The 21883-nt window shown below is 69.9% G+C and overlaps 3 protein-coding genes across 4 annotated transcripts; 1 reads left to right on the top strand and 2 right to left on the bottom strand.

The window, feature by feature from the left end:
- Positions 1–1025: 1025 nt before the first annotated feature.
- On the bottom strand, positions 1026–5780 carry CNGA4 (cyclic nucleotide gated channel subunit alpha 4). Its single transcript, XM_065648266.1, has 7 exons — positions 5711–5780; positions 4404–5049; positions 4200–4310; positions 3996–4102; positions 2092–3087; positions 1277–2016; positions 1026–1169 (listed from the first exon to the last, which is right to left on the bottom strand). The coding sequence occupies exons 1-7, from the start codon at positions 5778–5780 to the stop codon at positions 1026–1028; spliced, it is 2814 nt and encodes a 937-aa protein (XP_065504338.1).
- A 317-nt stretch (positions 5781–6097) lies between these two features.
- On the top strand, positions 6098–17545 carry FHIP1B (FHF complex subunit HOOK interacting protein 1B). 2 transcript variants are annotated; one of them, XM_065634889.1, is made up of 13 exons: positions 6098–6201; positions 6633–6676; positions 9950–10207; positions 10277–10879; positions 11353–11511; positions 11659–11745; positions 11845–12012; positions 12628–12707; positions 12887–13056; positions 13768–14700; positions 14768–14946; positions 15620–15782; positions 16940–17545. In XM_065634889.1, exons 3-13 carry the CDS (start codon positions 10079–10081, stop codon positions 17197–17199), a joined length of 2931 nt encoding a protein of 976 aa, XP_065490961.1. In that variant the 5' UTR covers positions 6098–6201; positions 6633–6676; positions 9950–10078; the 3' UTR covers positions 17200–17545. The 2 variants fall into 2 exon arrangements, with proteins under 2 accessions (XP_065490961.1, XP_065490965.1); XM_065634893.1 differs by having other exon boundaries at positions 6106–6228.
- On the bottom strand, positions 17434–20500 carry LOC135996290 (collagen alpha-1(I) chain-like). Its single transcript, XM_065648155.1, has 3 exons — positions 20313–20500; positions 18579–18783; positions 17434–17994 (listed from the first exon to the last, which is right to left on the bottom strand). Exons 1-3 carry the CDS (start codon positions 20498–20500, stop codon positions 17434–17436), a joined length of 954 nt encoding a protein of 317 aa, XP_065504227.1.
- Between the last annotated feature and the right edge of the window lie 1383 nt (positions 20501–21883).

Genomic DNA, 21883 nt, shown 5'->3' with positions numbered 1-21883 from the left:
GCCCGGGGGCGGCGGCGGCCCCAGGGAGCGGGGGGACGCCGGGGAGTTCGCGGGGGGACGCGGCGGGAGCGGGGGGTGCGGGGGACCGGCGTGGCGGGAGCGCGGGGCGGGGGGGCAGGGGACAGGGGGAGCGGGAGCGCCCTGGGACGGGGCGGCAGCCGGGTCGGGGGGCTCGCACGGTGCTCGCCGGGACCGCTCGCACGGCCGCCTTCTGGAGCGCTCTTGGGGCACCGGGAGGCGGCGGCGGCGGTCACCGTGGCGGCTGTCACCGTGGTGGCTGTCACCGGCAGCGGTCACCGTGGCGGCTGTCACCGTGGTGGTTGGCACCGGCTGGTGTCGGCACCGGCTGGTGTCACCACCGGCGGTCACCGGGCGGCGGTGCCGGCGCTCTCGGCCGCTGCCTCTGTGAGGGGACCCGAGCTGCTCCCGACCCCAGCCGCGGTCCCCGCTCGCCCCCACCCCGGAGCGCCCCGTTCCGGGTCCCCGCTCGGTTGCCGCCGCCGCCGCTTTTCTGGGAGCCCCCGGGCACCCCGCGCCGTCCCTGCCCCAGCACCCGCCTCTGTCACCCGCACCCTGCCCGGGTCTTTCTCCTTCTCCTTCTCTTCTCCTTCTTCTCTTCCTTCTCCAGCCCCTGCCCTACCCCATTCCTGTCCTATCCCCATCCCAATCCCAGTCCCTGTCACTGTCCCTGTCCCTATCACTGTCCCTGACCCTATCTCATGCCTATCCCTGTTCTTATCCCTGTCCCTAGCCCTGTCCTGCCTTGTCGCTGGCCCTGTCCTGTTCCTAACCTGCCCCTACCCCTTCCCCGTCCCCATCCTGATCCCAGTCCCTGTCTCTGCCCCGTCCTTGTCCCCATCCTGATCCCGACCCCTGTCCCTGCCCCGTCCCTGTTCCCATCCCCGTCCCGTATCGTCGCGGTTCCAGCGCTGTCCCAGTTCACGAACAACTCAGTGTTACTTAGCAACAGCTGTCAGTGTTACCTAGCAACGGTTGTCACGGTTACCTAGCAACGGTTGTCACGGCTACCCAGCAGCGATTGTCGCGGTCACCCAGCAGCGGTTGTCGCGGTCACCCAGCAGCTGTTGTCGCTGCTGTCCCAGCCCCGGGTAACTCAGCGACGGGGGCCCATCCTCCCCGAGCCCCAACCCCCCGCGCGTCCCTGAGCCCTGGGGGGACCCTGTGCCCTAAAGGGACCCTGTACCCCACTGGGACCCTGAGCCCTGGGGGGACCCTGAGCCTCGGGGGGACTCTGTGACCTGGGGGGACCCGGAACCCTGGCGGGACTCTGAGCCCTGAGGGGACCCTGAGCCCTGGGGGGACCCTGTGCCCCGTTGGGACCCTGCACTCTCAGGGAACCCTGTGCCTTGTTGGGACCTTGCACCTCTCTAGGACCCTGTAATGTGAGGGGACCCTGCACCCCTCTGGGACCTTGTGCCCCACTGGGACCCTGTGACCTGGGGGGACCCTGAGCCCCATTGGGACCCCATGACCCGGGGGGACCCTGTGCACCACTGGGACCCTCCACCCCAGTGAGACCCTGTGCCCTGGTGGGATTCAGTCCCCCAGCAGGACCCTGAGCCCCAGCAGCATGCTCCAGCATGACAGGACCCTCTCTCCCAGCAGGACCTTCTCTCCCAGCAGGACCCTCTCTCCCAGCACGTTGCTGCCGCCGGAGCCGGCTCTCGACGCGCTGGACGCGCAGCGCCAGTTTGAAGGCACTGGACTCCAGCTGGGCCAGCAGTCGGGCCGCCCGGGTCTGCAGACCCTCCAGCGCCATCTCCAGCGCCTGCACGCGGCGCTCGGCCTCCTCCGCAGCTGCCGCCGCTGCCGCCTCGGCGTGCACGTCCAGCTTGCCCATGCGCAGCAGCAGCTCGCGGCCCTTGGCCTCCAGCGCGGCCCGGGCACTGGGGAACTCGACCAGCACCTCCGCAAGGTCCTCCTTGGACAGGCAGAACAGGTCGGAGTAGCCGATGCTCATGATGTTGGCTGTCCGCCGGTTCCCCGAGGTGTTTCCTGGGGAGGCAGGGGCTGTGGTGAGGCTGGGGGGTCGAGGGGCTGTGCTGGGCTGCCGGGGGTTGGGGGGCTCACCTTTGATGTTGATGAGGCTGATCTCCCCGAAGTAGAGCCCCTCGCCCAGGACGGCGAGCTGCGTGATGCCGTCCTCAGCCACTACGGCCAGCCGGCCCTCGCGGATGAAATACATCTCATGCCCCACGTCCCCGCGGCAGCACACGAACTCGCCGGGGCCAAAGACCTGCGGCCGCAGCCGCAGCACCAGCTGCCGCAGCACACCGGGCTCCCAGCTCTGGAAGAGGCCGACGCGGCGCAGCGCCGGGAGGTGCACGCTGGCCGCCACCTCGGCCCGCAGCCCCCGCGACAGGTGCCGCAACACCGCCCGCTCCGCCGGCAGCTTGCGCTGTGCCCGCAGGTGCTGGTGCCAGCGGGACACTCGCCGTGCCAGCCGCCCGCCCACGCCCTGCGCCCGCAAGTAGCGCCGCACCGGCTCGGGGTCGGGGTAGAAGGCGGCATCGGCTGCGTTCACGTTGGAGATGACAGAGCTGATGCTGCCCGTGATGGTGGCAAAGCCCAGCACGGCCAGGAGGAAGCCGGCGATGACGAAGAGGAACTCTTCCTCGCGCTGCGGCTCTGGCGTGTCACCCACGGTGGCGAGGATGAGGGTGGAGAAGTAGAAGCTGTGCAGGTACTGGCGCAGCGGGCGGGCGAAGCCGGGGCGGCTGGCATTGGGGCAGACCCAGGCGTCGGCGCCGAGCCCCAGCCGAGACGAGAGGGCGAAGTAGAGGCAGCCGTACCAGTGGATGGCGATGAAGACGTAGAGCATCAGCTTGGCCACGCGGAAGGCGTTGGGGTGCGCCGTGCGCGTCTCCCGCCGGTCAAAGGCCTCGAAGAGGCGCGGTGCCCGCAGGCAGCGGTTGGCGCGCACCGCCGGCACCGCCGTGCCCAGGAGCAGGCACAGCAGGTCGGTGGGCAGCACTGCGGCCACGTCCCAGGGGAAGGCCGAGGAGTGCAGGTAGCGCCGCCGGATGCGGCCGTGGTCCCGCACCAGGATGCCGTCCTCAACAAAGGCTGGGGGGAGCGCATCAGCACCCAGCCTCATGCGGTGGGGAGCCAGGGGGGACATTGCAGGGGTGGGGACACGTTAACATGGAGGGGCTCCCAGCAAGAGGGGAGGTCCACGTAAGGGGCTCGGGGTGCCCCACGTTTCCGCATGCTGGGAGGAGGTTGGTGGTGCAGGATGGGGGGGGTGCCTGGGATGGGGCGCGGGGTGTCCCTGGGCCTGGTTCTCCTGGAAGGGACCCTACAGGTGTCCCGTGGGGTGTCGCTGGGGGTCCCCTGGCCTGCCCATGGGGCTGAGGGAGGGGCTGGGCAGTGGGTGCTGGAACCCTGGAGCGCCCACCCAGGCGCACCCCCTGTGCCAGGCTGGCGGGTTGGTGACGGCTGTGCCCGACACGTGCGTATGTGCATGTGTGTGTGTGTGTGCAGACACGGGCACACACACACGTGTGCGTGCAATGTGGGGCTGTTTCCCTGTAGCTGTGAGTGCACACGTGCACCTGTGTGCACATGAACACATCCGTGCACACCGCTGAGTGCACATTTGTGTGCGCAATTGTGGGCAGGTGTGGGGCGGGCGGGGGGCTGGGGCGGGGCTGGAGCTGGGGCATGGCAGGGCGTGGCAGGGTGTGGCAGGGCATGGCGGGGCGGGGCAGGGTGCAGCAGGGCGTGGCGGAGCGTGGCAGGGTGCAGCAAGGCGTGGCAGGGTGAAGCAAGGCATGGTAGGGTGCAGCAGGGCATGGCAGGGCGTGGCAGGGTGCAGCAGGGCGTGGCGAGGTGCAGCAGGGCGTGGCAGGGTGTGGCAGGGCGTGGCAGGGTGCGGCAGGGTGCAGCAGGGCGTAGCAGGGTGTGGCAGGGCGTGGCAGGGTGCAGCAGGGCGTGGCGTGGCGGGGCAGGGCGTGGCGGGGCGCGGCACTGACCGGTGTGCAGCCGCACGGCGATGTCCAGCAGGTAGATCCCGTCGCACACGCAGTCCAGGCTCAGCCACAGCCCCGCATGCTGCTCCTGCAGCGCGGGGAAGCAGGACCTGGTGGCGCGGGTGGCGTCACCGTGGCTGGGACAGTGCCGGGGACACCAGGACACCCCGTACCCCACCCCGGGCCCCCCTCGGCGCCCCCCGGCACCTGCAGACCAGGACGATGCAGTTGTAGAGCACGGGCAGCGCCACGATGCTGATCCACCAGTAGTACCAGTCTCCAGAGGGGTCCAGGGTCCAGTCCCGGGGGGCGCCGGCGCTGCGGGGGGCGCAGAGGGACCTCAGGGCTGTGACACCCGCCCGGCCCCGCGGCGCCGAGGGGGCGGTTCCGTGCCCCGCGCTCCCCGCTCACCCCCGGGCGTGCCCGGTGTCGGGTCCGGCGGCGGCGCCGGTGGTGCCGTGTTCCCGGGGCCGAGCCCAGCGGCGGGACAGCGCGGAGCCGGCACCCAGCATCGTGCAGCGGGAATGGCCGCCCAGCTCCGCCAGCACCGGGCGCGTCCTGGCAACGCGGGGCTCCCCGGGGCGTCCCCGGCCCCCCGGGACGGCGGGGCGGCAGCAGCCGCGGCTCCGGGCGGTGCGGGAGCCCCCGCGCCGGGCCCGGGCCCGATCCTGGCCGTGCTGCTGGCGGGGGGGACACGTGTGGTCCCCCCCGGAACACCCAGCGCCGGGAAGGGTGCTCGGGGTGCGGGGGTTGCAGGGTGGCACAGCCGGGGACTCAGTGCCAGCGCCGGACCGGGGGCTGCTGGAGGACCCCGGGGCACCCCCAGCGGTCCGCAGGGCAGGGACGCGCACGGGAGCGGGTACCTGGGGGCGGGGGGGGGACACTGTGGCCATGGGAAGGTGGGAGCGGGGCCCGGGGCACGGTGCGGGTGCCGGGGCCGTGCCCGGTTGCCGGTACGGGGCAGGGTCCCGGGACGGCCGCAGGGCTGGTACCCGCTGACCCTTCCCGGTGCCCGTGGGCAGGTCGGTGCCTGATGGCTGGTGCCAGGCGGTGCCCTCTGCAAGTGGGGGTCAGCTGGTGCAGGGGTACCCGGTACACGGGGTGCCCGGTGCATTGGCTGCCCGGTTCAGGAGTACCTGGTGCATGGGTTGGCCGGTGCAGGGGTTCTCGATACACAGGGTACCTGGTGCGGGGGTTACCCGGGGTGCCCAGTACACGTGGTGCCCGGTGCAGGGGTTCTCAGTACATGGGGTGCCCGGTGCAGGGGTTACCCGGTGCAGGGTTACCCGGTGCAGGGTCACCTGGCACACATGGTGCCCGGTGCAGGGTTACCCGGTGCAGGGTTACCCGGTGCAGGGTCACCTGGCACACGTGGTGCCTGGTGCAGGGTTACCCGGTGCAGGGGTTACCCGGTGCAGGGTCACCTGGCACACGTGGTGCCTGGTGCAGGGTTACCCGGTGCAGGGGTTACCCGGTGCAGGGTCACCTGGCACACGTGGTGCCTGGTGCAGGGTTACCCGGTGCAGGGGTTACCCGGTGCAGGGTCACCCGGCGCACGTGGTGCCCGGTGCAGGGTTACCCGGTGCAGGGTCACCCGGCACACATGGTGCCCGGTGCAGGGTTACCCGGTGCAGGGGTTACCCGGTGCAGGGTCACCTGGCACACGTGGTGCCCGGTGCAGGGATACCCGATGCAGGGTCACCCGGTGCAGGGGTTACCCGGTGCAGGGTCACTTGGCACACGTGGTGCCCGGTGCAGGGTCACCCGGTGCAGGGTCACCTGGCACATGTGGTGCCCGGTGCAGGGTCACCCGGTGCAGGGGTTACCCGGTGCAGGGTCACCTGGCACACGTGGTGCCCGGTGCAGGGATACCCGGTGCAGGGTCACCCGGTGCAGGGGTTACCCGGTGCAGGGGTTACCCGGTGCAGGGTCACCCGGCACACGTGGTGCCCGGTCCCCGCGCGGCCCCGCCCGGCCCCACGCTGCCCCAGGCCCCGCCCCGAGCCCCGCCCCGTGCGCAGCGCAGCCAATGAGCGCTCGGGGTGTCCCTTCCCCGCCCAGTCCCCGCTGTCGGCCCCGCCTACCGCGCCGGGTGGGCGGGGCCGCGGGCGCGGCGGGCGGGGCCGTGGGCGGGGTTTCCGCGGCCGGTGCGTCGGGCGGCGGCGGGAAGATGGCGGCGGGCGCGCGGGGCCCGCAGCGGGGGCGGCCGGTGAGCGGCGGGCGGGGGCGGCGGCCGGTGAGCGGCGGGCGGGCGGGCGGGGCGGCCAGTGAGCGGCGGGCGGGGGCGGCGGGGCGGCCGGTGAGCGGCCGGTGAGCGGCCGGTGAGCGGCGGGCGGGCGGGGCGGCCGGTGAGCGGCGGGCGGGGGCGGCGGGGCGCGCAGGGGCCGCCGGCGGGGCTCGGCGGGGCCGGGCGGGGCCGGGCGGGCGCCGTTGTGCTGGGTGCCGCGGGGCGCCCGGGCCGCCGCCTGCCCTTGGCCGAGCGGGGCTGCGCGGCCCCGGGTGTCCCCGCGCGCTGCGGGCCGGGCGGTGTCCCGGGGGCGCCCTGGGCCGGGGCGGGAGCGGCGGGGCCGGGCCGGGCGGGGCCGGGGGCCGCGGGCCGGTCCCGCGTCCGACGCCTCGTGCCCCGTCTGTCCCCTCCAGGCGCGGCGCTGATGGGACGGGACCCGCCGCGACCTTGACCCCAGGTAGGCGGCTCCGCCTCGGGCAGCGCCCCCGGGCCGGGAGGTCCCGGTACTGCCGGGGTACCGGGGTGCGATGTCCCCAGCAGTGGGGATGCGCCACCCTGGGGTGTCCCTGGGCCCCGGCACACATGTTGTCCCCCTCCTGTCTCTGACCCCCGGGGTACCCGGCGCTGGGACACCCGGCACTGGGACATGGGGCGCTGGGACACCCGGCGCTGGGACATGGGGCGCTGGGACATGGGGCGCTGGGACACCCGGCGCTGGGACATGGGGCGCTGGGACATGGGGCGCTGGGACACCCGGCGCTGGGACATGGGGCGCTGGGACATGGGGCGCTGGGATACCTGGCGCTCAGCTCCCGCCCCGGCACCAGCGGGCTAGTTTGGGTGCTTGGCCAGTGCCGCGGGCATGGCTATGAGCAGTGACACGGTTCCCTGCGGGGAGCAGGTGACCCAGTGCCGTGTCCCCAGCTCCAGGGTGCAGAGGATGGTCCAGTGACCAGCGGGTGCAGAGATGGGACCCCGGGAGTGGCCGCTTGGAGCCCCTTGTCCCCTGTGCCTGCGCTGGGCTCTGTCCCTTCCCCGTGGGCTGGGGACAGCCAGGCGCTGTGCCGGCAGCTCCCCGCGCTCTGCTTGGTCTTCGGTGTCCAGGTGGGGGCCCAGGTGGGCGGCTGTGCCCCCGGTGTCACTGCCCTGGCTGCAGTGGCACCCTGGCTGTCCCTGTGTCCCTGCGAGCAGGACAAGGCTGCTCCTGCATCCAGGACGTGTCCCCGGGGGCCGGTGCTGGCGGGTGAGGGACGCGCTCCCGGTGCACGGATGGGCTCAGGGCACCGTGCCGTGCACCAGCGGCTCTTGGCCAGTGCCGGGCCTCTCTGGGAGCTGCCGGGTCGGGAGGGAGCTGGCGCTGGGGGAGCTGGCAAGTCCTGGCTCTCGGCGCTGTCTCGGTGTCCCTGTGGCACACGGGTCCTGCGCCAGACTGGCCATGGGGGTGCCGGCCCTCACACCGCTGCAGGACTGGGGACGTCCCTGCGTGTCACACCCACAGCCACTCTGGCCTTCACCTTCGTGTCCCAGCCTTGGTGACCACCCTGCTCTGCCCGGCTCGTCCCCCTCATGCGGTGACACCGTGCGGGGCAGCCTGGCACAGCCGGTGTGGGCCACGGTGCTGCTGCACTGGGTGCTGCCCCTGGGCTGGTCTGCAGGGGCTGGCCCGGCACGCTGGTCTTAGGCAAGGTCTAACTTTAGAACCGTGGTCAGCCCTCGCCGCGCTGGAACGGGACACCAGCTGTGCCGTGGTATAAATACCCCTGAACCGCAGGAGGGTGCGCCCGTCCCTGCCGCCAGCACCGCCGTGCCCGGGGCTTCAGCCCCTCATTTCTGTGCAGCGGGACGGCGCCGGGTGCCTGCCTGCCCTGCTCCAGCCGCACGTGTGGCATCGCGTTAACGGCCCCTCCGGTTTTCCTCCCGCCTGGGGCAGCTGCTCTGTCCCCGGTGCCGCGGGGCCGTGTCCCTGGCCGGCCCTCGCTGTCCCCGTGGGTGGCTCGTACCGGCTCCTTGCCGAGCCCTGGTGTGCACGTGCTGCCGGTGGGACCGCGGTGCAGGCCGGAGCCGTGCCCGGTGCGGGATGGGGCCTCATACGCCGGCTGCTCCCAGTGTGTCCCCAGGGAGGGCCCCGTGCCTGCCCCGCCACCCCAGCGTGCTCCGGCATGCCTGCCGCGCTCGGCACGCGTGGCACCCAGCCCTGCTCGGCTGTCCCCCTCCGGCTGTCCCTGCTCCACTGCCCCTGCTCAGGCTGTCCCCGCTCCAGTGTCCCCCTCGGGCTGTCCCCCTCGGGCTGTCCCCGCTCCAGTGTCCCTGCGGCACACGCTGCCCGGGAGGTTATTTCTGGCAGGGTGGGCAGCTGGGGCTGCGGGGGCTGTGGCGCAGGGGCTGCCGCTGCCATCACCGCACACACTGCCGAGGGGCTGGCGGGTCCCCAGGGGTGTGGGGGCTCTGGGCCGGGCGCCGTGGGGCTGTGGTGGCCCCCCCAGGCAGTGTGGTGCCTGTCCCCACACCGCGGTGCTGGGGCCCTATAAATATCCCTGGATTCGTGCCGCAGCGCCCGTGGGCGCTGGTGCTGCCGCAGCCCCGCGCTGGGCTGTCCCCGCCGCTCCGCAGCCCGGTGCTGCCGGTGTCCCCGTCCCCGCGGCGCTGGGGCTGCCGGGAGCCCCGTCCTGCAGCCCTCATGCCAGCTGAGCTCACGTATTTGGCACCGAGGATTTGGGTTTGAGGACCTGCTGCCTCCCCCGTGTCCCACACTTGTGTCCCCCCGGGGTCACCGCTGTGGAGGTGGCCGGTACCTCCCCGAGGGGCTCCGTTCTGGTCCCCGTCCCTGCCCGGGGATCGGCCCCAGCCCGCTCTGTGTCCCAGCACGGGCCCTGGTTTGGATGGCAGCTTGGTGTCCCCGCTGGCCCAGGTGCCCCTGCTGGGTGTCCCCACGCCGCAGGCTGTGCCGGCTCCCGGGTTCAAAGTGCGGCGCTGGGTGCGGAGGTGGCGCTGGCAGCTGGAGCCCCGGGCTGTGCCGCCCCGGCTGCTCGTCCTTCCTCTTCCTCGCCAGCGCTGCCGCCTTCCCCCCAGTGGCACGGCTGCGCTGCGGCCCTGCAGCCGGCCCTGCCGCGGCCTCGGGCACTGGAGGGGTCAGTTCTGGGCCCCTCACACCAAGAAAGGCCTTGAGGTGCTGGAGCGAGTTGAGAGAAGGGAACGGAGCTGGTGAGGGGCTGGAGCACAAGTGTGATGGGAGCGGCTGAGGGAGCTGGGGGTTCAGCTGGAGAACAGGAGCTGAGGGGAGACCTTCTGATCTCTGACCTGCCTGAAAGGAGCTTGGAGCCAGGGGGGTCGGGCTCTGCTCCCCAGGAACAAGCGCCAGGAGCAGAGGAAACGGCCTCAAGTTGCGCCAGGGGAGGCTGAGGTTGGATGTGGGGAACAGTTTCTTCCCCCAAGGGCTGTGGGGCATTGGAACAGGCTGCCCAGGGCAGTGCTGGAGTCACCATCCCTGGAGGGGTTGGACAGACGGACATGAGGTTCTCAGGACATGGGGCAGCGCCAGGGCTGGGTTATGGTTGGACCTGGTGATCCTGAGGGGCTTTTCCAACCAAAGCGATTCTGTGGTTCTGTGACCTGTTCCCTGCCCCGTGGGGAGGGGCCGGGGAGCAGTGCCCACCGTCGGCGGTGTGAACGCCCCCAGGACTGTCTGGGTGCCCCGGACCCCGCGGTCTCTGAGCCGCCGCTCTCCCCGCAGCCCAGCCGGGGGACAGCAGGATGGAGAGAGGGGCCACGCGGCCCCCCCGGCGCCGCCAGCCCGCAGTGGGAGCCGTCCCCCGCCGCGGGACATCACGCTGCCCGTGAGCGCGTGTCCCCCACGGAGAGGATGAGCTGGCTGAGCAAGCTGAACCCGCGGGGGGGCGGGCAGCGAGCCCCCCGCAGCGCCAGCCTGCAGAGCCCGGTCACCGCCGACCCCGAGACCTGCCTCATGGTCTTCAAGAACCACTGGGCACAGGTGAGCGGGCGGGCCCGGGCGGGGCCGGGAGGCGGGGAACCCCCAGCGCTCACCGCCGTGTCCCCCCAGGTCCTGCGCATCCTGGAGCGCCGCGGCTGCAGCCCGGCCCCCGACGACCTGAGCGCCGTGCGCAACCACACGTACCAGATGCTGAACCTGCTGGCGCAGGACCGGCCGCGGGGGGAGGCGCCGCGGGGCCCCATCCTGGACATGGTGGCCGCCGAGGACGTGCTGGAGCGGCTGCTGGGCTGGCAGCTGCAGGGGGACCCGTGTGAGGAGCGCAAGGTGGAGCAGCTGAAGCTCTACGAGATGCTCATCAGCCAGGCGCGGCAGCCGCTGCTGCGGCACCGGGCGGTGCTGACGCCGCTGCTGCGGCTGCTCAGCCTGTGCGCCGAGCCCGGCTCGGCCGCGCTGGAGAACAGCCTGGTGCTGCTGCTCAGCCAGCTCTGCGCGTCCGTGGCGCAGGAGCCCGCCGTCCTGGAGCTGTTCTTCCACAGCCCCGCCGACCAGGGCCCTGCCAACCTCATCATCTTCTCCCTCCTCATCCCCTTCATCCACCACGAGGGCATCCTGGGCCAGCAGGCCCGCGACGCGCTGCTGCTCATCATGGCCATGTCTGCTGGCAACCTAGCCGTGGCCAAGTCCATCACCGACAACTCCTACTTCTGCCCGGTACGGCGGGGGAGTGGGGAGACCTGGCGCTGTGTCCTCCTGTCCCCGCAGCGGGGCCGGGTCCCCAGGGTTGGACAGGGGGGCAGGAGGAAGGTGGAGCGGGGGGCTTGGCGGGGGGCTGGGGACACGGGGGACACAGGGCCCAGCAGAGCCCCCCGGCTCTGAAATGGGACAGGGGGGCGGGTTTCCCATGGGACTGGTGTTGGGAGGGAGGGGTTGGGACAGGGGCTGTAGACCTGGTGACTCCAGTATCTGGGAGGCAGGAACAGCACAGGGGGGTGACAGGGGACGCGGGCAGGGTGGTGACAGGGGACACGGGCAGGGCTGTGGTGGGACACGGGCAGGGTGGTGACAGGGGACACGGGCAGGGCTGTGGTGGGACACGGGCAGGGTGGTGACAGGGGACACGGGCAGGGCTGTGGTGGGACGCGGGCAAGGTGGTGGCTGCGGGCTCTGAGTCCCGGTGTCCCCAGGTCCTGGCCACGGGGCTGAGTGCGCTGTACTCGTCGCTGCCGCGCAAGATCGAGGCGCGAGGGGATGACTGGCACTGCCTGCGCCGCGAGGACTGGATCGGCGTCTCTTCCCTCGTGCTGTTCATGAACTCGCTGGAGTTCTGCAATGCCGTCATACAGGTGGGGCCGGGGACTCCTGGGCCTGACCCCCTTGGGGCTCTGACCTCCCTGTGGCCCTGACCCCCCTGTGACCCTGACCCCCCTGTGACCTCCCCGTGGCCCTGACCCCGCTGTGACCCTGACCCCCCATGGACCTGACCCCCGCAGGTCGCCCACCCCCTGGTGCAGAAGCAGCTGGTCGATTACGTCCACAACGGTTTCCTGGTCCCCGTGATGGGGCCGGCGCTGCACAAGGTGAGGGACGTCCCTGCTGGGCTTGGGCTCCTGCTCCTGCTTGCGCGGGGGCAGCACCCGGGGTGCCCCTCGCCCCGTGCCCAGCTGTGCCCCCCCCAGACGTCCATCGAGGAGATGATTGCCAGCACGGCCTACCTGGACCTGTTCCTGCGCAGCGTGAGCGAGACGGCGCTGCTGAAAACCTTCCTGCGGTTCGTGCTGCTGCACCGCCACGACAACGCCACCATCCTGGACACGCTGGTGGGACGAATCAACAGCAACTCCCGGGTGAGCGCGGGGCTGCCTGCAGCACACAGACCCCACGGACCCCCCCGTCCCCCATAGCCCCCCACTGACCCCACAGAACCCCTGACCCCCGTGGGCCTCCCTAGCCCCTCCACGGACCCCTGAGACACTACCTGGCTGTGGGGGGCCCCACAGCCCCCCATGAAACCCCATGGAATCTTCTGGCCCCCACAGCCCCCCACGGACCCCCACAGACCCCTGAGGTGCTGCCTGGCTGTGGCACTGCCCCATGGCCCCCCATGGACCCCATAGCCGCTGCCCAGCCATGGTGTGGTCCTCCTGCCCCACTGCTGCCCCATGGCGCTGCCATCCTGCCCCATGGCACTGCCCTCCCGTCCCAGTGCTGCCCCATGGAATGTCCGGCCATGGCGCTCCCCTCCTGCCCCACCGCTGCGCTGTGGGGCTGCCCTCCTGCCCCATGGCACTGCCCTCCTGCTTCACTGTTGTCCCATGGCGCTGCCTTCCTGCCTCACTGTTGCCCCATGGGGCTGCCCTCCTGCCCCAGTGTTGCCCCATGGGGCTGCCCTCCAGCCCCCGTGCTGCCCCGTGGGGCTGCCCTCCCGCCCCATGGCCCCCTGACCCCCGTCCCGTCCCCAGCTCTGCATGGTGTCCCTGAGCCTCTTCCGGACGCTGCTCAGCCTCAACTGCGAGGACGTGATGCTGCAGCTGGTGCTCAGGTAACCGGCCCCGTGCTGCCGCTGGGGGGTCCCTGCGCCCAGGGGGCTCCTTTGGGTTGGGGGCATCACCCCCAGCCAAGTACGTGGGGCAGCCGCATCTCCTGCCCCACTGCTGAAGGCGTTGGGGTCCAGCGGGTCCCCCTGTCTCGCGGCCCCCACCTGCAGCCCCTGCCCCCCAGGTACCTGCTGCCCTGCAGCCATGTCATGCTGAGCCAGAAGCGGGCGGTCCGGGACCTGGACATCTACGGCAAGACGGCCGCCAAGTTCCTGTCCCTCGTCCCGCGCTGCTGCCGCCCCGAGAGCCCGATGCCGCCCGAGCGCGAGGAGGAACACGCAGCCTGGTCCAGGGGTACGTGCCCCCGGAGAGCAGGGCAGGGGAAAGGGACCTGGGGTCCTGGGGACAGCAGGGTGACCATGAGCCAGCACTGGCCCTTGTGGCCAGGAAGGGCAATGGGACCTGGGGGGGATTAGAAGGGGGTGGTCAGTAGGTCAGAGAGGTTCTCCTGCCCCTCTGCTCTGCCCTGGTGAGACCGCATCTGGAATATTGTGTCCAGTTCTGGGCCCCTCAGCTCCAGCAGGACAGGGAACTGCTGGAGAGAGTCCAGTGCAGCCACGAAGATGCTGGAGGGAGTGGAGCATCTCCCGTGTGAGGAAAGGCTGAGGAGCTGGGGCTCTGGAGCTGGAGAAGAGGAGACTGGGGGGTGACTCATTCATGGGGATCAATATGGAAAGGGGGAGTGTCAGGAGGATGGAGCCAGGCTCTTCTGGGTGACAACCAGTGACAGGACAAGGGGCAATGGGTGCAAACTGGAACACAGGAGGTTCCACTTAAATATGAGAAGAAACTTCTTCCCGGTGAGGGTGCCAGAGCCTGGCCCAGGCTGCCCAGGGAGGTTGTGGAGTCTCCTTCTCTGCAGACATTCCAACCCGCCTGGACACCTTCCTGTGTAACCTCATCTGGGTGTTCCTGCTCCGGCGGGGGGATTGGGCTGGATGAGCTCTTGAGGTCCCTTCCGACCCCGGACATTGTGTGATTCTGACCCCCCGCGCTGTCCCGCAGGCCACGGCAGCCCCGGTGTGGACGCCTCCTCGGTGGTGACGGTGCCCAAGCCCTCCACGCCATCCCGCCTCTCCTTCTTCATGCGGCCGGCGAGCGCGGCCCCCGAGGCGGCCGCCCCCACACCGCGCTCCCCCGGTACGCCGTCCGGCAGCCCCGGCCACCGCGGCCGCTGGGACGAGGTGTCGGAGCTGGACAGGAACTACCTGGAGTACCTGCGGGACGCGCGGCGCAGCATCGACCGCTGCGCGTGGGCCTGCCGCGTCTGGTCCGCCCCCTACGACGGCGAGGAGCCCGGCGGCCCCCCGGGACCCCCCACCCCGCGGACTAAAAAGCGGGGGCTGCCGGAGGAGAGGGCCAGGGAGGGGCAGGGGGCGCCCCCGAGGGGTGGTGACCCCGGCACGGGGGGGGCCGGCCCTGAGGGCCAGGACTCGGGGAGCCTGGTGAATGGGGCACACGGGCCGGCGGAGCCGGGGCGGCCCGAGGGGGACGTGGTGGTGAAGAAGGTTCGGCGCAGCCCCCAGGGCGACGGTGCGGGGCCCCCCCCCGAGCGGGAGCACCGGCCGGTCCCGGCGCAGAACGGGGCCCCCCCGGGCTGGGAGCCGCTGCCCTCGGTGGACTCACTGATCGAGGAGCTGCTGGCCCGGGCGCCGGCCGAGCCCAACGGCGCCGGCGTCACCATCGAGGCGTTCACCGAGGAGCTGCAGGAGATCGAGGCCGAGATGAAGAATGGTGGCGGGGGGGCCCTCCCCGGCCCCCCGGAGCCCCCCGAGCCGTCCCGCGAGGAGGAGGAGGAGGAGGCCTTCGCCAGCTTCGCCGCGCCGCCCGAAGGGGATGCCGCGGGACGGGTGGTGCCGCGGCCGCCGGACCCGCTGGCGCAGGCGGTGGCCAGCCCGCCGCGGGCCGTGGGGCCGCCCCCCAGCCAGCCCTTCACAGGTGGGGCCAGGGCCGGGTTTGGGGGGTCCCTGCCGCCCAGCGCCCCCCTGACGCGTCCCTCCCGCAGGCCCCTTCGTCTCGGCGCTGTTCGCCAAGCTGGAGAACATGCTGCACAACTCGCTGTACGTGAACTTCCTGCTGACCGGGCTGGTGGCCCAGCTGGCCTGCTACCCGCAGCCGCTGCTGCGCTCCTTCCTGCTCAACACCAACATGGTCTTCCAGCCCAGCGTCAAGTCCCTGCTGCAGGTACCGCGGCACACGGGGTGCTGCTGACAGCGGCTGAGTGAGCCAGCGTGTGGCCAAGAGGCCACGGCACCCTGGCTGCTACCAGCACTGGTGTGGCCAGCGGGACCAGGGCCGTGACTGTCCTGTGCTGGGAATGGGGAGGCCAAACCGCGAACCCTGGGGGCGGTTCTGGGCCCCTCACACCAAGAAAGGCCTTGAGGTGCTGGAGCGAGTTGAGAGAAGGGAACGGAGCTGGTGAGGGGCTGGAGCACAAGTGTGATGGGAGCGGCTGAGGGAGCTGGGGGTTCAGCTGGAGAACGGGAGCTGAGGGGAGACCTTCTGATCTCTGACCTGCCTGAAAGGAGCTTGGAGCCGGGGGGGTCGGGCTCTGCTCCCCAGGAACAAGCGCCAGGACCAGAGGAAACGGCCTCAAGTTGCGCCAGGGGAGGTTGAGGTTGGATGTGGGGAACAATTTCTTCCCCAAAGGGCTGTGGGGCATTGGAACAGGCTGCCCAGGGCAGTGCTGGAGTCACCATCCCTGGAGGGGTTGGACAGACGGACATGAGGTTCTCAGGACATGGGGCAGTGCCAGGGCTGGGTTATGGTTGGACCTGGTGATCTTGAGGGGCTTTTCCAACCAAAGCGATTCTGTGGTTCTGTGACCCCCGCTGTGACTTTGTGCCCTCGCCCGCAGGTCCTGGGCTCAGTGAAGAACAAGATCGAGAGCTTTGCTGCCAGCCAGGAGGACTTCCCGGCGCTGCTCTTCAAGGCCAAGAAGTACCTGATCGCGCGGGGCAAGCTGGACTGGTCGGATGTGCCGGGCGCGGTGCCGGCCCTGCGCCGCAGCGACACGCTGGGTGAGGGGGGCCGGGGGCTGCACACGGCGTTGGACAGAGGGCTGGGGGCGGCAGGGGCGGCTGGGGGCTGCACGCTGGGTTCTGCAGTGGGTGGGGGCTGCAGGTTGTGTCGCAGGGAGGGCTGCACAGAGGGTGGGGGCGCTGCATTTTGTGTTGTGCAGGGGGTGGGGGGCTGTGTGGGGAGCTGGGGGCGGTGCAGAGGGAATAGGGGGCTGGGGCTGTGCAGGAGGCTGGGGGGGCTGTGCAGCGGGCTGTGCTGAGGCTGGGCCAGCCCCTGTCCCCCTGTGCCCCTGTGCCCCTGTCCCCTGTGCCCCTGTCCCCTGTGCCCCTGTCCCCGTACAGGTCCCTGGTCCCCCAAACCAGTCCCTGACCCCCTGTCCCGGTTTGGGTCCCAGTCCCTGCCCCCTGGTCCCTGCCCCCCAATCCCGGTTTCGGGTCCCGGTCTGGTTCCAGCCCCACCCCCCGTCCCAGTCTCTGCCCTCCCATCCCAGTTGGGGTCCTGGTTTGAGTCCTGGTTGGGGCCCTGATTCTGGTCCCTGACCCCCGGTCCTGGTTCGGGTCCTGGTCCCGATCCCTGATCCCCAGTCCGGGTCCCTGACCCCCAGTCCCGGTTGGGGTCCTGGTTCCGGTCTGTGACCCCTGGTCCCGGTTGGGGTCCCTGACCCCTGGTCCCTGACCCCCGGTCCTGGTCGGGGTCCCTGGTTGCAGTCCCCGGTTGGGGTCCCGGTTGGGGTCCTGGTTTGGGTCCTGGTCAGGGTCCCGGTTAGGTCCCCGGTTTGGGTCCCCGTCGGGGTCCTGGTTGGGTCCCTGGTTGGGTCCCTGGTTCCGGTCTGTGACCCCTGGTCCCGATCGGGTCCCCGGTCGGGGTCCCGGGTGGGGTCCCGGTTGGGTTCCTGGTTCCAGTCTCGGTCGGGGTCGCGGGTGGGGTCCCGGTTGGGTTCCTGGTTCCAGTCTCGGTCGGGGTCCTGGTTGGGTTCCTGGTTCCAGTCTCGGTTGGGGTCCTGGGTGGGGTCCCGGTCGGGTCCCGGTCGGGTCCCCGGTTGAGTCCCTGGTTGGGTTCCTGGTTCCAGTCTCGGTCGGGGTCCCGGTCGGGGTCCCGGGTGGGGTCCCGGTCGGGTCCCGGTCGGGTCCCGGTCCCTGACCCCCCCGCTCCGCAGCCCGCACGCGGAAGCCGTCCCTGGGGGAGCTGCTCCTGCGGCACGCGCACAGCCCCACGCGCGCGCGGGCGGGCCCCCCCCCGCTGCCGCTGCCGCTGTCGCGGGACGGGCCGGCGCCGCCCGCCCCCCCGCAGGCGCTGCGCGTCAAGAACGCCGTGTACTGCGCCGTCATCTTCTGCGAGTTCCTCAAGGAGCTGGCGGCCATCGCGCAAGCCCACGCCGTCACCTCGCCCTTCCTCTGCGAGCCCCCCGAGGAGTGACCCCCACCGCACCCACCCCCGGCCGCCTTTTTAACCCCCCCCCCTCCCCGGGACACGGACCTTTTTAATTTATTGGGGACGAACCGGAGCCGGCGCCGCGGTCCGTGCGGGGCGGCAGGGCAGGACCCTGCGCGGCTCCGGCGCTCGGCGGGGGGGGGCGCGGGGCGGGCTGGCTCTGCCCCCCTTGGCCCCCGCCGCGCCGGGGGGCGCGGGGGTCCCGCCCCCGGCCCCTCTCTATGCAACAGCGCGGCCGGGGGGGCCGGGGCGCGGCGGGGCCGGTGCATGGGGGGGTGCGTGTGTCTGTGCTGTGTAACGCCCGTCGGAAATAAAGGGTCTGGTCGCGGGATCCGCCTGCGCTGCCGGTTCGGGTTGGGGGGCCCCGGGGGGTCCCGGTGCGCACACGGCGCTGTCCGCCTGCGCTGCCGGTTCGGGTTGGGGGGGCCCGGGCGGTCCCGGTGCGCACACGGCGCTGTCCGCCTGCGCTGCCGGTTCGGGTTGGGGGGGCCCGGGCGGTCCCGGTGCGCACACGGCGCTGTCCGCCTGCGCTGCCGGTTCGGGTTGGGGGGGCCCGGGCGGTCCCGGTGCGCACACGGCGCTGTCCGCCTGCGCTGCCGGTTCGGGTTGGGGGGGCCCGGGCGGTCCCGGTGCGCACACGGCGCTGTCCGCCTGCGCTGCCGGTTCGGGGGGGGCGCGGGACCGTGGGGTCTCGGTGTTGGACACGGCGGGGGGCTGGGGGGTCCCTGGAGTGGGGGCAGCTTGTCCCCACCGTCCCGGGCGGGTGTCCCCATCATTCCCCTGGCGGGGGACACGTCCTGCACCATGTGTGCCCCCCGCCCCCGTCTGCCCTGGGAGCTTGTGCCTTGGGGGTCACCTACGACCCCTCCCCGGCTGCTGGACCAGGAGCCCCGTGCATCTGTGTGTGGGTGTGCGCATGTGTCTGCATGTACATGTGTGTCTGTGCATGTGCGTCCATGCATATCTATGCATGTGCATGTGTGTCTGTGCATGTACATATGTGCATGTGTGTCCATGCATGTCTGTGCATGTACATGTGTGTGCATGTGTGTCCATGCATATCTGTGCATGTACATGTGTGTCCATGGATATCTGTGCATGTACATGTGTGTGCATGTGTGTCTGTGCATGTGCATCCATGCGTATCTGTGCATGTTCATGTCTGTGCATGTGCCTCCATGCATATCTGTGCATATACATGTGTCCATGTGTGTCTGTGCCTGTATGTGTGTCCATGCCTGTCTGTGTGCGTACGTGTCTGTGCATGTGTGTCTGTGCCTGTACATGTGTGTGCATGTCTGTCCGTGTGTGTACACGTGTCCACGCGTGTCCGTGCCTGGGGGGCTGCAGGACCCTGTGCGCACCGGGATGGTGGGTGGATCCGTGGGGGCCGGGCTGCCGCCCCCGCAGGGGGAGGGGGCCATGGAGACCCCGGCCCCATCTCGGAGCTGCAGCAGGTTCCTGGGGCTCCGGGACGGGGGGACACGGGACTGGGACCCCCCGGATACCCCCCGGCCACCCCCACAGGCACCTGCTCCACCAGGACCTGCCTTGGGGCACTGGGACGTGCTGGGGAGAAAGCGGAGCTTAAAAACCCCCTCTGGCTTTGGGGTTCGCGCTGCTCGGGACGGGGTTTGGAGCAGAGACCCCGAGAGCCCTTCCTGCCCCCCTGCCCCCGGGTCCAGCCCACCTGCCCCGGCCTCCGCGCTCAGGTGAGGGGTTTCTTGGCCGGGGCTCGGAGCAGCCGTGCGGCTCGGTTAGTGACAGCGCTGCCGGAGGAGGAGGAGGAGGAGGATGGTGGCAGCTTCAGCCTCGGGGGGGGCAGCCGTGGGGCGGCGCGGGGCTGTGGGCTCTGCTGGGCACGACGGGGGCGCGTCCCACGGATTGGGGTGTCTGCACCGCGGGGGCGGGAGAAAGGGCCCTTGTTAAACTGGAGGGCTCTGGGCTAAAGGGAAAGCAACTGCGTTTTCCTACATTTTCTGTCAGAAAGGAGGGACTTCTGTGGGACGGGTGGGTGAGAAACACCGCGGTGCAGAGGGGAGACTCAACAAGGTCAGAAGCAACTCGGTGCACACGGGGCAGAGGAGACCTGGAGCGTGGGGACAAGTGACTGCGGGGGGGACGCGGCACGAGAACGGGCGACGCTGCAGGACCTGCGTGTGCTGACGGGGGAGGGGGTTTAAACCTCCACATTGCCCCCGCAGCCCGGGATCCCCACAGCCGCCACCCCCTGTGCCCAGGGGACAGCGGGGACAGCACTGTGCCCAGGGTCCCTCTCCCCCTGCCCAGTCTCCAATGGTACCTGGATATTTGGTGACGATCACGAAAGGCAGATTAAAAAGCGTATTATCCCAGCTACTCCCACCAATAATTCACATCCGCTGGGGGCTGAACACAGAGCACACCATTTGCAAACCGTCCGTCGGGCTCTCTGAGCCCTTTTTTAACTGGTTTGTGCTTTTGAATTTCCCAGGAGCCTGACACAACAAAACTGTTCATTACTGGCCTCGCAAAGCGGCTTCCAGATTTCAGTTTGCTGTCGTCTTATGTTGTTATTCATGAAGCATGGTGGGCAGACGAGGATTTCCACCCTGGGACATGTTCAAATGGGCTTTTCCTTAGTTTTCCACTGGGAAGCAACGCGACAGAGATCAGAGAGAGACCAAACTGGAACGCTGGCGGAAGCTGTGGAGTCTGCGATCTCAGTGCTGAGGGTGGTGAGAGCCTGGCCCAGGTTCCCAGAGAGGTGGTGGCTGAACCATCCCTGGAGACATCCCGGGCCAGGCTGGACGGGGCTCTGAGCAACCTGAGCTGGTGCAGATGTCCCTGCTCTTGGCAGGGGGGCACTGGGGGGCTGGGAAGGTCCTTCACAAACCATCTGTGATTCTAGCAGCTGTTTTCATCGCAGGACGCAGTGTTAACACGCCCGTAACTGCGGGAGCACTTTGCTCCCCATTCCTCCGAACCGCCTTGGGAAGCCTTTGCCGTCTCCATCCTGGCGTGGAACCGGCTCTTACCTCGGGCTCCGAGCCCCGGTCCTGGGAGGGTCCAGCTGCACTGCGGCTCCTCAGACCAAGGACGTCCCGCGGGGACGTCACCGCTTCCCGGGGACACCGTCCTGCGGGCGCTGCCGGGAGCACCGCGGGGATGTCCCCCCGCACCTCCTGCTCCGGCTGGAGACGTCCCCTCCCCGGCCCGGGTACTCACTGTCCCTCCCGTCACCGCGGTGGAGACCGGTGACCTCGAGTCCCTCGCCCTTGGCTGGGTCATAGAATCGCAGAATCATGTTGGTTGGAAAAGCCCCTCAAGATCACCGAGTCCACCCGTTCCCCACCCCTGGCACTGCCCCATGTCCTGAGAACCTCGTGTCCGTCTGTCCAACCCCTCCAGGGATGGTGACTCCAGCACTGCCCTGGGCAGCCTGTTCCAATGCCCCACAGCCCTTTGGGGAAGAAATTGTTCCCCACATCCAACCTCAACCTCCCCTGGCGCAGGTCTCCTGCTGCCTCCAGCCCACCCAGGCTGGAATCCTGGGGGTTCTGCCCCCACCACCGACTTCGCATCCCTGATGCCAAGACTTTTTTTCTAATTTCCAGCTCAGATCGATTTGTGACCAGTTTTGCTCCGAGATCATCATCCAGCTGAGCTGCACTGGGTGTTCCCCATTCCCCGCTTTCTCCCCCCGTTTCCCTCCGTGGTGGCTACAGACGGTAAGAGATGTCGAGTCGCTGCTCCCCGAGGTGGCCGTGGATCCCCCACTATTTCGGGTCTCCCTGTGACCCCGCTGGGCTCTGGGTCACCCGCTCCGGTCCCTGGGATGCTGGAACTGTGGGTGCTGTTCAGGGAAGTCCTGCAGCAGCTCCAGCGCTTCCCATCAGCTGGAACAACATCTTCTGCGCCAGCACCCCGGAGAAGCTGCTGCCCTCTATTTGCAGCTGTGTTACATCCAGCTGACGAGCTCCTGGTGCACAGAAAAGCATCTTTTTTTGTTAATCTGCAGATCATGGCCTCGTTCAACGTAACAGTTAAATTTAATCTCAAACCAATTAACCGGGAGATGGCGGAGGCTGGATTATTTCTGGGCAACCCTCAGCTCTGTATCTGTGCTGGTGGCGTCTCCCAGCTCTGCCGGTTCCTCCTGCGGAGCCGCAGACGCGTTACCCGCCGCGCCTGCTCGCGGCAGCGCCGGCACCCAAACCGTTCCTTTGCCTAATTCAGAAATAACCACCGCTCAGCGTGAAGCGTTCCCGTCTCGCTGTCTCTGGAACGCCGAGGCGGACGCTCCGGCAGGCGGCAGATCCCCCGTCAGCCGGGGAACCTCGGCAGAAATTCCGCACAAAGGCTGATAAACCCCCCCGGTCCGAGGCGTTTTGTCCCATTCTGTGTGTGCGAGCTGTGGGGCTGAGCGCTGCTGCCCCCCCGGGCTGCAGAAAAGATGGGTTGTTGTTTGCAAATATCTCAAAGCTGGTTTTGAAATGATGGGAAGGATTTAGCGGCGTGTTTGGTAACAAAGTGGAGCAGCAGAGAGCCCGGGGTCGACGTTCTGTGTGTGTGATGGGAAGGAGCGATTTGGGGACAGCGTTTGTGCTGGTCCTGAGCACAGGACACACACGGAGCTGCTGGAGAGGGGCCAGAGGAGCCCCAGAAATGACCCGAGGCTGGAACAGCT

Source organism: Caloenas nicobarica, chromosome 1, assembly GCF_036013445.1.
Source record: "Caloenas nicobarica isolate bCalNic1 chromosome 1, bCalNic1.hap1, whole genome shotgun sequence".
Classification (NCBI taxonomy): Eukaryota; Metazoa; Chordata; class Aves; order Columbiformes; family Columbidae; genus Caloenas; species Caloenas nicobarica.
Note: the sequence above shows the minus strand (reverse complement) of the source record. Positions and strands in the feature narration are given on the sequence as shown.

Bases quoted from the DNA above. Each gene is read 5' to 3' on its own strand.
- LOC135996290 (XM_065648155.1), bottom strand. From the start codon at position 20,500: ATGATTCTGCGATTCTATGACCCAGCCAAGGGCGAGGGACTCGAGGTC. The intron at 18,784-20,312 runs GTGACGTCCCCG...CTTTCTCCCCAG, and splicing joins GACGGTGTCCCCGGGAAGCG to CACGTCCCAGTGCCCCAAGG. The intron at 17,995-18,578 runs GTGCGCACAGGG...GTCCCCCGCCAG, and splicing joins CGGATCCACCCACCATCCCG to GGGAATGATGGGGACACCCG.
- FHIP1B (XM_065634889.1), top strand. From the start codon at position 10,079: ATGAGCTGGCTGAGCAAGCTGAACCCGCGGGGGGGCGGGCAGCGAGCC. The intron at 12,708-12,886 runs GTAACCGGCCCC...CCTGCCCCCCAG, and splicing joins ATGCTGCAGCTGGTGCTCAG to GTACCTGCTGCCCTGCAGCC. The intron at 14,947-15,619 runs GTACCGCGGCAC...CCTCGCCCGCAG, and splicing joins GCGTCAAGTCCCTGCTGCAG to GTCCTGGGCTCAGTGAAGAA.
- CNGA4 (XM_065648266.1), bottom strand. From the start codon at position 5,780: ATGTGCCAGGTGACCCTGCACCGGGTGACCCTGCACCGGGCACCACGT. The intron at 4,311-4,403 runs GTGAGCGGGGAG...CGCCCCCCGCAG, and splicing joins GACACCGGGCACGCCCGGGG to CGCCGGCGCCCCCCGGGACT. The intron at 3,088-3,995 runs GTCAGTGCCGCG...CGCTCCCCCCAG, and splicing joins CGCCGTGCGGCTGCACACCG to CCTTTGTTGAGGACGGCATC.